Here is a 12,666-nt window from a genome sequence, read left to right on the forward strand (position 1 = left end):
TGTATTTCAAGATCTACCTTCAAACTCAGTGCCTCTTTGCTTGACATCATGAGAAAATCAAAAGAAATCAGCCAAGGCCCCAGAAAAGAATTGTAGACCTCCATAAGTCTGGTTCATCCTTGGGAGCAATTTCCAAACTCCTGAAGGTACCACGTTCATCTGTACAAACAATAGTACGCAAGTATAAACACCATGAGACCATGCAGCCGTCATACTGCTCAGGAAGGAGACGCGTTCTGTCTCCTAGAGAAGAACGTACTTTGTTTGCGAAAAGTGCAACTCAATCCCAGAACAACAGCAAAGGACCTTGTGAAGATGCTGGAGGAAACAGATACAAAAGTATCTATATCCACAGTAAAACGAGTCCTATATCGACATAACCTGAAAGGCTGCTCAGCGAGGAAGAAACCACTGCTCCAAAACCGCCATAAAAAAGCCAGACTACGGTTTGAAACTGCACATGGGGACAAAGATCGTACTTTTTGGAGAAGTGTCCTCTGGTCTGGTGAAACAAAAATAGAACTGCTTGGCCATAATGACCATATGGAGGAAAAAGAGGGAGGCTTGCAAGCCGAAGAACACCATCCCAACCGTGAAGCACGGGGGTGGCAGCATCATGTTGTGGAGGTGCTTTGCTGCAGGAGGGACTGGTGCACTTCACAAAATAGATGGCATCATGAGGTAGGAAAATGATGTGGATATATTGAAGCAACATCTCAAGACATCAGTCAGGAAGTTAAAGCTTGGTCGCAAATGGGTCTTCCAAATGGACAATGACCCCAAGCATACTTCCAAAGTTGTGGCAAAATGGCTTTAAGGACAACAAAGTCAAGGTATTGGAGTGGCCATCACAAAGCCCTGACCTCAATCCTCGAGAAAATTTGTGGGCAGAACTGAAAAAGCGTGTTAGTTACACCAGCTCTGTCAGGAGCAATGGGCCAAAATTCACCCAATTTATTATGGGAAGCTTGTGGAAGGTTACCCGAAACGTTTGACCCAAGCTAAACAATTTAAAGGCAATGCTACCAAATACTAATTGAGTGTATGTAAACTTCTGACCCACTGGGAATGTGATGAAAGGAATAAAAGCTGGAATAAATCATTCTTTCTACTATTATTCTGACATTTCACATTTTTAAAATAAAGTGGTGATCCTAACTGGCCTAAGACAGGGAATTTTTACTCTGATTAAATGTCAGGAATTGTGAAACTGAGTTTAAATGTATTTGGCTAAGTTGTATGTAAACTTCCGACTTCAACTGTAAGTGCAGACTACGGAAAGAAGAGAAGGAACGAGTTTGAGAGTTTGATTTGATTCTTTAGGATCCTTATTAGCCGAAGCCAATGGAGACAGCTAGTCTTACAGGGGTCCAACACATAACGAAAAAGACATTACAGACTAAAGACTTTAAAATGTACATACATTTAAAAACATTAACATGTTTGTGTGTGTGTGTGTGTGTCTATCAGTTACACATACGTGTCAGTACATACACACCACAAGTAGGTCACATGTGGGAGAGGCGTTGTGTATGTTTTTTTGGAAACCAGATTTGCTGTTCACTTGCGGCTTTATTGCATGGAAGGGTGCCACAGAAGGAGGGAGGAATCAGTTGTAGTACTGAGGGTACTGAAATGCAGCCAATATTTCCAGCTGTGTGGTCGAGCTTGGCTTCCAAAGAATCTGCTCACCATGTTACCCATCTACATGAGGTTGGTCTGTTGCTTTTGCCAAGGGAAACATGGCCGGGTCTATTTCAGTACCGCAGAGTTCAGACACTAACTGATCCCTCCCTCCCTCTGTTTTCATTGCAGTAAGTGTGGCACCCTTCCCCCTGAGAGTTGCTTCTTCAGCCTCATCTGCAGTACCGGATCCTTCATGGGTATGTACCAGTGAAACTCATGTTTCTTTTGAATAGGAAGGGTGATGCATCATAGGTCCATTATCAGCATGCGGTGTCGTCATCTTAATGCAACTCTTGTGTCAGATTTCAAAAAATCTTTACAGCGGAAGCACACCATGGAATAATCTGAGTACAACGCTCAGCGACCTAAACAAACCATACGGATACACGCCATGTTGTGGAGTAAACAGAAGTCAGAAATAGCATTATAAATATTCACTTACCTTTGATGATCTTCATAGGAATGCACTCCCAGGAATCCCAGTTCCACAATAAATGTTTGTTTGTTCGCACGTTTAGTTCACAAATCCAAATTCACAAGGCGCAGGCACTTAGTTCAGACGACAGTTCCATTACAGTTCGTAGAAACATGTCAAACGATGTATAGAATCAATCTTTAGGATGTTTTTATCACAAATCTGCAATAATATTCCAACCGGACAATTCCTTTGTCTTTAGAAATGAAAAGGAACAGAGCTCATGCTCACGGCCGCGCGCGAGACTTAGCTCATGGCATTCTGCCAGACACCTGACTCAAACAGCTTTTATTCGCTCCCCCTTCACAGTAGAAGCCTGAAACAAGGTTCTAAAGACTGTTGACATCTAGTGGAAGCCTTAGGAAGTGCAATCGGACCAAATTTGACACTATATATTGGATAGGCAAAGGCTTGAAAACATACACACCTCAGATTTCCCACTTCCTGGTTGGATTTTTCAGGTTTTTGCCTGCCATATGAGTTCTGTTATACTCACAGACATCATTCAAATAGTTTTAGAAACATCAGAGTGTTTTCTATCCAAATCTACTAATGATATGCATATCTGAGCTTCTGGGCATGAGTAGCAGGCAGTTTACTCTGGGCACCTTATTCATCCAAGCTGCTCAATACTGCCCCCCAGGCATAAGAAGTTAATGCACTGACGGCACTGAGACCAGATAAAATGATTTGGTGGCAAAATGGCGGCAAATTGTTCGAGTTTGGATTACGATGCAGATCGATGACTACTCTGTTAGCTATCCACTCACTCATAGTCATACCCAGTACACTGTACATAACTGTCAGGGATGTCTGTAGTTCTGTCATCCTCTTTCACTGTAAAAGTAAAATAGTTTGTCTCACTGGGCATCCCTAAATGTAGTTGTTAAAGCTAGATAGTTTGTGTTTATGTATTGATATGTAGGCTACGTGTGCCTTTTTAAAATGTAGTTCTGATGTAGTTCTTGATGTAGTTCTGTCCTTGAGCTGTTCTTGTCTATTAATGTTCTGTATTCATGTTTTGTGTGGACTCCAGGAAGAGTAGCTGCTGCTTTTTCAACAGCTAATGGGGATCCTAATAGAATATCAAAAATACCAAAAGCTCCAGGTCGATGTTTTTCCAGCTGTGGCTGTGAATCTAACAAGGTCTCTGTTCCACAAACAGAAGTCTATGCCCCCCATGCCCCCCGCCCCTTTTACTCCACCCCCTGAAAGGAGAACTTTCTGTGTGTGTCCCCCACTCCGACACCACATGAACTAACCGCAGCAGCCCGATCATGGGCAATTACAGCAGTGCTGTTTCTCTGCCACAACCTCTTGAAACCAGCTATTTTGGTTGTTTTGTTTGTGCTTCAAAGCCAATCATGGACGCAGTGTATTGGCTTTTTTGGAATATTCATCCTTAGAAACCTTAACTGTCAAGGAATGTTCCCTATAAGGACTGCATTGGAGACCTAAAAAACTATGATTAGCTTATTATACCCTGTTCAAATGGTCTCTTTTCAGATTGATTTATGTGCCAAAATGTTTGCCAAAGGGCATACAGTATGAACATGGATATATCACATATCTGGATCCATTACAGTGCATGTACAGTATTTGCAATTGTATAATTTGTACTGTCCTTACCAGTTTGAAGTTAGAACAAAGTTAGAATGGACAGGTTTTGAAGTGATTATTACATAACAGTCTTATCAAACAGTGCATTTTAATACCCCCCACGGTTCAGTTTGTTTGAACAGGGCTCTCTTATGTCGGGGAGCGGTTAGAGGCACTGCTTGGGGGCTTGAATGCAGCACAAAGTGCTAGCGATCACGTACTCAAACACGTGAACAAAGCACACCACCAGAAGCCACAAAGGGATGGCGCGTTTTTGTTTGAGCACACACACTGCGAGAGCGTTTACTTAACTCTGGCGCTCGGTGTGGAATTGCGATGAGAAGAATGGTAACGTCTGAAACCCCGGCCACAAAGTAGATCCCTCACTGTGTCCTAACTAGTGAATTTGCCAAAGAATCACTAGCAAACAGGGATTTTTTATTGCATTATCTGCTGTATTATCACTGTATTGACAACACGCACGTCTAAACACTCGCTTGGTGGTGAGATGGACACCAGATGTGAACCCATTTCCATCCAATGGATTTTTGGGAGAACAGTTTGCTGCTCTTGGAAGTGCTGCACGGCTGCAGCGAAGCCTTCACTGGCCAGTTTGGTACAGAGCCATTAGGAATCTGCACACAACTTGGTTTCCAGTTCTTAACAACTCGGGCAGAGACGGCACTTCTTGGCATAGTGTTATGCACGTTCTATCTGCTTTTCCATCTTGCAACTCAATATCCAAGAGTGGACTACTCCCTACTCTGCAAGAGGTACATGTAGAGTGTTGTTTCTTGTTGATTCCATGCTCTGGCAGATTTGATAGTGAGCCGTCACCAGATGAGTGGTTCTGTCTGCTTGATAGATAGGTGAAAATAAAAATGTTTGTTTTGTTTCTCCTCCCTCCCTCAGTGATTTTGATAGGGCTGCTGCGGTATGCCCACGTCATAGAGAAGCACCAGAACTGTGTCCTTAACACTGCCGGCCTTTCCACTGGCTGGATCTGTGCTGCAGGACTCATTATGGTGGGCAACTTCCAGGTAAGAACAGAACTGACGTCACTCCCACAGTGGAGCATCTCTGTCACTAAATGGCTCTTGTGAAGTGTTTGATGAAGGTGGAATGTGCTCAACTCTTAGAGGCCTGTGTTCAGGTTTGACCACTATATAGGCTGTGTAGGCTACTGGTGTGGTCGATAGTAACAAGATGCAACTCCACATTTCTTAACTAAGGCAGCACGTCCATTGTTTGTATGATTGCATAAGATTTCACTACTGTATTACATAAATTTAAAATAACTGATCACTATCTTAGCCTGTGGGATTTTCACTACATCCGGGCATTGTAATTCACAATGACTTTATTGAAGCCGTGCTAGTTGTTTGATGTTCCCAGTAAGTCCTCAAAAACAGGGAAATTGTCCTCTGTGGGTGCTCTGTTGTCTGTAGAAAACATTCACTTTGACAGCTAGTTAATCGAACTGCAGGTTGATGAGCTGCAATTGAAAGACCACTGAGAGATCACTGTTTTGTAGGTGGGTGCCATGGCAAACCAAGGTCTCCTTGGCCTCTTTCTAACATAGGGAAACAACCTTCTCTTCAACATCACATGCTGATTCTGTCAAATATCCGTAGACGTCTGTTTTCTTTGAACCAAGGCCCATCTTTCTGGTGCGAAGCGCACCACTAAACCATTCCCCTTCAAGTTGTGATTTACTGGGAGGGTTTGGCCGGTAGGGAAATCCTTGTCTCATCGCGCACCAGCGACTCCTGTGGCGGGCCAGGCGCAGTGCGCGCTAACCAATGTTGCCAGGTGCACTGTGTTTCCTCCGACACATGGGTTGTGTTAAGAAGCAGTGCGGCTTGGTTGGGTTGTGTATCGGAGGACGCATGACTTTCAACCTTCGTCTCTCCCGAGCCCATACGGGAGTTGTAGCGATGAGACAAGATAGTAGCTACTAAAACAATTGGATACCACGAAATTGGGGAGAAAAAAGGGGTAAAATTCACACACACAAAAAATTTAAAAGTTGTGATTTACTGATTGTAGAATGACAGAAGGGAGGAGAAAATGAATGTTCCGCCTACCAAGTATCTTCCAAATATTTAAAGACAGTGCCTTCAGAAAGTATTCAGACCCCTTGATTTTTTCCACATTCTTTTTGCCCACTTAACCCAGAAGCCACCCGCACAAATGTGTCGGAGGAAACACCATACCCCTTGCGCCCGTGTCAGCGTGCACTGCACCCAGCCCGCCACAGGGGTCACTAGTACGCGATGGAACAAGGACATCCCTGCCAGCTAAACCCTCCCCTAACCCAGACGACGCTGGGCCAATTTTACGCCACCCCATGGGTCTCCCGGTCGCAGCTCGCAGCCCACAGAGCCTGGACTCAAACCCAGAAACTCTAGTGGCATAAAAAAAAAGAATAAGGCTGAAACATAACACACTGTGGAAAAAGTTGACCTCCCAAGTTGGGAACCACCAAGACTCTTCCTAGAGCTGGCCGCCCAGCCAAACTGAGCAATCGGGGGAGAAGGGCCTTGGTCAGGGAGGTGACCAAGAACCCGATGGTCTCTCCGACAGAGCTCTATAGAGTTCCTCTGTGGAGATGGGAGAACCTTCCAGAAGGACAGCCATCTCTGCAGCACTCCACCAATAAGGCTTTTATGGTAGAATGTCCAGACGGAAGCCACTCCTCAGTAAAGGGCACATGACAGCCCACTTGGAGTTTGCCAAAAGGCACACAAAGGACTCTCAGACCATGAGAAACAATATTCTCTGGTATGTTGAAACCAAGATTGGCCAAATGCCAAGGTTCAAGTCTGGAGGAAACCTGGCAACATCCCTACGTTGAAGCATGGTGGTGGCAGCATCATGCTGCGGGGATGTTTTTCAGCGGCAGGAACTGGGAGACTAGTCAGGATTGAGGGAAAGATGAACGGAGCAAAGTACAGAGAGATCCTTGATAAAACCTGCTCCAGAGCGCTCAAGACCTCAGACTGGGGTGAAGGTTACCCTTCCAACAGGACAACGACCCTAAGCACACAGCCAAGACAATGCAGGAGTTGTTTCGGGACAAGTCTCTGAATGTCCTTGAGTGGCCCAGCCAGAGCCTGGTCATGAACCCGATCAAACATCTCTAGAGAAACCTGAAAATAGCTATGCAGCGCCACTCCCCATCCAACCTGACAGAGCTTGAGAGGATCTGCAGAGAATAATGGGAGAAACTCCCCAATACAGGTGTGCCAAGCTTGTAGCGTCAAACCCAAGAAGACTCAATGCTATTATCGCTGCCTAAGGTGCTTCAACAAAGTACTGAGTAAAGGGTCTGAATACTTATGTAAATGTTCATATTTCTGTTTTTACATTTTTATAAATTAGCAAACTTTTCTAGAATCCCGGTTTTGCTTTGTTATTATGGGTTATTGTGTGTAGATTGAAGGAATATTTTTTTAATCAATTTTAGAATAAGGCTGTGACGTAACAAAATGTGGAAAAAGTCAAGGGGTCTCAATACTTTCCGAAGGCACTGTATGCACTAGATGACTGAGAGGGGCACGGTTTTGAAGCCACTGCACCTCATTCTTGGTACTCCACTATTGTAAAAAAATATGATATTCTATTACAGACACCATAATGCATACTTTTAATTTATATTATGTGAGCTAAGTTTTAATGTTACTGTCCCCGCTAAAACAAAAAAATACTTAAACTTATCATTTTGTTATTGAAATAATGTGGAATTCCATTCATTTCTATTCATGGTTTGCACCTCCATCACTCTGCCACTTCGTTGCCCTCCTAAGGACGCTGCAGCCGTATTGATGCTTTATTTTACTTTACTATTTATATTTTTGACAACTTTTACTTTTACTTCACTACATTCCTAAAGAAAATGATGTGCTTTTTACCCCATACATTTTCCCTGACACCCAAAAGTACTCGTTACATTTTGTATGCTTAGCAGGACAGAAAATGGTCAAATTCACACACTTATCAAGAGAGCATCCCTACTGCCTCTGATCTGGCAGACTCCCTAAACACAAATGCTATGTTTTTAAACGATGTCTGAGTGTTGAATTGTGACCCTGGCTATCCATAAATAAATAAAACCAGAACATTGTGTCGTCTGGTTTGCTTAATATAAGGAATTTTTAATTGTTCATACTTTTACTTTTACTTTTGATAGTTGTATATTTAAAACCAAATACGTTTAGACTTTTATTCAAGTAGTATTTTACTGGGTGACTCACTTTTACTTGAGTCATTTTCTACTAACGTATTTACTTTTACTCAAGTATGAGAATGTAGTACTTTTTCCACCACTGATCCCTAATGCCTGCAGCTCTAGCTCTGTGCACTCTGGGTACTCCACAGCCTGGGGCAGCTCTAGCTCTGTGCACTCTGGGTACTCCACAGCCTGGCTGTGGGTGCGGTCTCGTTCAGTAACACATTGTGTTCTTTCAACGCATCTGATCTCAATCTCCCCCACAGGCAATCATCTCTTTGTAGGCCTTCCAAACACATCCCTCCTGATCATTTCTAGGCAGGCCTCTAGAAAGGCCTTTCGTAAGGTCTTGCAAACAGGAGGTTTTGGCAAGCTGCTGTGTTCCTACACTCAGTAAGCTTCTGAAGGTCAATCTCAGGACTTGGGCTCTTGTGACGGGAGGGAGCTGTCCCTATTCTGCCTAGTGCCCTGAGGAAAAGGACCATCCCTTGGAAAAAGAGGCCCATCCCACGTGGCTAGGGCAACCGAACATGGGAGCATATATTGCAGTGAACATAGTCTTCTGGAGTGTTCTTGCTCCTCAAACTACTGGCCAATAGCCAGACAGTGTACACTACTGTACCTTCTTTTAAGCCACAATGTCTGCCTTTTGTGGCCATGAAGTAATAAAGACATTCTAAATGCAGATTTAGATAGGAGAGTTTATTTTCATCACAATCACACTCTGTTCCCAGAGTTCTGAGGTTTTGTACATGTGCTGAATGCGATGGATAGAAGAGTGACTGGTCGACAGTGTTCGGGATTTCCTTATTTGAGCTGTTCTTGCCATAATATGGACTTGGTCTTTTACCAAATAGGGCTATCTTCTGTATATCAACCCTACCTTGTCACAACAACTGATTGGCTCAAATGCATTAAGTAGGAAAGAAATTCCATGAAATAACTTTTAACAAGGCACACCTATTAGTTTAAATGCATTCCAGGTGACTACCTCATGAAGCTGGTTGAGAGAATGCCAAGTGTGCAAAACTGTCATCAAGGTAAAGGGTGGCTACTTTGAAGAATTGAAAATCAAAAATATTTTTAGATTGGTTTAACTTTTTGGGGGTTACTACATAATTCCATATGTGTTATTTCATAGTTGTGATGTCTTCACTATTATTCTACAATGTAGAAAAGTCTAAATAAATAATATTGAGATAAAAACAGCTACATTGGACCTTTAAGTGACAGTATTTTTGTGTGGGCATGTGCAGACAGGTCAGCAATGACAGCTCTCAAAAAAACTTGTTTGTGAAATCAACACCTTTTCACCACACTTGGGGTGTATTCAGCTGGTCAGTCTTTGTCATGAAAAGAGCGGGTGTTCTTAATATGTTGTATATTCAGTGTCATTTATATGCCACTACGACTCCAGTTTGGACAATTGCTGTCCCAATTGTTGCACAATTATCTCAGACACATGTGTCTGTGTGTGTGTGTGTATCGGGTATGTGATGGTGTAACAGGGAAATCCACGTGTGTTTACAAGCCATAGGGGGCCAGGTAGGGACGAGGGGTCATAGGCCAGCCTTCCGGCAGTGCCTAAAATGTGCTGTGTCTATATATTTGTCTTCACACTTCTGTGTCCCACCAGCCCTGGTTGTGTGTGTATTCCTCCTTTTCTTGCTGGGTCCTGATTGGCCTGTAGACTCTCCTCCCCGGCCATGAGGGAGGAGCCCTTCGCTTATATAATGAACAGTGTGTGCGTGTGTAAATTACAGTCCTCACCATATGCATTTGGATAGTAAAGCTAACATTTTTATTTTGTCTCTCTACTTCAGCATTTTGGATTTTAGATAACATGATTAATATGAGTCGAAAATAAAGAATGTCATCTTTTATTTGAGGGTATTTCATTACATATCTGTTTAACCATTTAGAAATGAAAGCACTTTATGTATCTAGTCCCCCCATTTGAAGAAATCATAAGTATTTTGACAAATTCACTTATAGCGTATTGAAGTAGTCAAACATTTAGTATTTGGTCTAGTATTTGGTGTCTTGCGACTCTTCAAACTTGTTTGCCTTTTGTTTTGGCTGTGTTTTGGGTATTGCTCAATAGTAACTGTATGGTGAAAGATGTTGGGTGTCATTTTGGAGTCACTTTGTAAGTGAGGATAGAAGGCATTCATTTGGATGCTGCCATGATTCGGGAAAAATCGTGAATGAATCATGAATAATGACGAGTGAGCAAGTTACAGAGGCACAAAGATGAGAGGATAATCTGTTGTTGTAGCCTCTGTCATTTTCATACTCATGATTATTCATAATCCGTTCAGGAATTTTCTTAATCGTGGCAGCGTCACAATGAATTTAGAAGTGTTCAGAAACATCATCTCTGCTCATTGAAAAAGAAAATCACTCCAGACACCATTCATTTACGTTTCAGGAAGACATACAGACAACAGATATATATGAAAATACCCTCAAATAAAATATGACATTCTGTACTATCATTTGATCTCAAATCCAAAATTCTAGAGTATAGAGACAACATTTTTATTTTAGCTCCGCTATCCCAATAAGTATGGTGAGGACTGTATGTACATGTACATGTGTACTATTTGGTGACAGTGTGTACCCATGAGGGTTAACGTTTTTGAACACCACTGTTTGTCACAGTGCCAACAGGGCTAAAGCCATAGTGGATGTGAGGAACTACTTCAGCACTTTTGACATATCGTCCGGTGTTTGTGGGTGGGATACACATACGCGGGGAGTTTATGTATATAGATGGCGCTGTTATAAGTAGTCTTACTTAAAAACCCTCATATCCGTTACCTTGTTTGACCTAGAGACTTGAACTTTTGCATGTAGGTGCTTTTCCTCAAGTTGAACAAATTTGCCTCAAGGACTCATAAGGTCCGTCAGGATAGATTTTCTTCCATCTTGTAGCCCATGGTACATCTCTTAACTTAGGTTGATAAAAGCTAAGGGATTGATTAAGAGATGGCTGAGTTATTGATAAATTAGGATTTCAGATTTTACGTGTCTTTCGTAAATCTTTCGTAAATCCACTCCACAAGGCCTAACAACATCAAACGTTTTAGGGTCATCAAAGCTATTGCCACGATGGACCATGTTAAGTTTGACATTGATATCTTAAAAATTAAGGAAACTATTAACAATTCACTTTTTGACTATGTAACGCTAATGCTTAAAATAATCATAAAAAATCTGTCATGGACTAAAAGTCAGATTCACTGCAAATTTGGTCTTTGGACTAATCACAATTGCCACTAAATATTTTGAGAAAATAACATTGACGCATTCAAAAACTGCCACATTATATCAGCAGATGCATATTAGCACATGGCAGAGTTATTGACAAATCAAAAAACAGATTTTTTTGTGTCCATTTAAATCACTGTAAATCCGCTCCATATTGACCTATCAACTTGAAACTTGTCATCGCAATCATGGACGTCACTACGATGAACCTGAATTGGGTATTGATATCTAAAAAACTGTTAACAACTCATCCTTTGTATATGTAACGCTAATGCTCAAAATCATCCGCAATCATCTTCCTTGTGAGGGACTATGCGAAAGGAGTCTGAAAACCTTTATTTGGTGTTGTGTGTTACACATTGAAACCAGTAGAGGGGCCCCTGATCAATGGTTTTATTGCAGTGTCATCCGATGCAGATAAAGTGTTACAGTGAGAAAGAAAGCATCTTCTCCTCATGAGGATTCACTCCATGTGTTCTATTTAGACACATTACAATTAGACTTGAATGCTTTTGAGATTGTTGCTCCATTCAATATATAGTAGCTCAATAGATGAAGTAATGACTTTAAGAATGATTACCCACTGCATCCAACTTACAGCATTTGTGTCATCCTTGTGGTATTGAGAGAGAAACATGGTTTCCCTAATGGCATATAAAGGAAGATAGTTCCGACATGATAGAGTGCTCGCTTTCCTATCCAACTGATCTGGTGTCCTTTCTGTCATCCTGTGAACCCCTGTTCATTGCTGCTCGCATGCTGTCTTTTTGTATGGTTATACTGAAGCTCCTCTGGTTTAGAGTGTCATTCTGATCCATCCCATTGTTCTCTTTTCCTGGAAACGAGTCCTTTTGTGTCAGATAGAGTAATACCCTGTTGACAGTGACTATACTCTCCGCATAGGAGAACCCTTTGAATAACCCTTTTTGGTTCCAGGTAGAACCCTTGGGATTCCAGGTAGAACCCTTTTGGGGTTTCATGTAGAATCCGTCCCACAGCCATAAGGATTCTCCCTGGAACCAAAAAGGGATTCTCCAATGGGGACAGTCGAAAGAACTGTTTTGGAACCCTCTTTTCTAAGAGTGTGGTGTTGTTGGGTCATGCTCACCCATGCGTGTGTGCGTGCATGCGCTTCTGTGTCCGTACGTGCGTTTGAAGTACACGTACGTCCGTCTCTGTGTGGTAAATAAACATTGATGTAATTGTGTTCCAGGTGGATTATGCCAAAGTGCTTCACTACGTGGGTGCAGGGGTGGCTTTTCCCACCAGTATCCTGTTTGTGTGTCTGCAGTCAGCCCTGACCTACCGGCTGGCGAACACCCAGAGAGAATATAACGTGGGCCACCTTCGACTGGGGATGAGCTTGCTAGCCTTCATCGCCCTGGTCTTCAGTATCCTTTAC

The 12,666-nt window shown here is 42.4% G+C and overlaps 1 protein-coding gene across 1 annotated transcript in view; it reads left to right on the top strand.

Annotated features, from left to right (window-relative positions):
* LOC115106505 (transmembrane protein 150A-like) overlaps positions 1 to 12,666 on the top strand; it is a 33,889-nt gene that overhangs the window by 19,137 nt on the left and 2,086 nt on the right. The window contains exons 5-7 of the mRNA XM_029629303.2: positions 1,816 to 1,883; positions 4,673 to 4,800; positions 12,478 to 12,655. Coding sequence (XP_029485163.1) covers positions 1,816 to 1,883; positions 4,673 to 4,800; positions 12,478 to 12,655 — 374 coding nt within the window. The remainder of the gene's footprint in view (positions 1 to 1,815; positions 1,884 to 4,672; positions 4,801 to 12,477; positions 12,656 to 12,666) is intronic.

This window comes from Oncorhynchus nerka, linkage group LG23 (assembly GCF_034236695.1).
Source record: "Oncorhynchus nerka isolate Pitt River linkage group LG23, Oner_Uvic_2.0, whole genome shotgun sequence".
Taxonomy (NCBI): Eukaryota; Metazoa; Chordata; class Actinopteri; order Salmoniformes; family Salmonidae; genus Oncorhynchus; species Oncorhynchus nerka.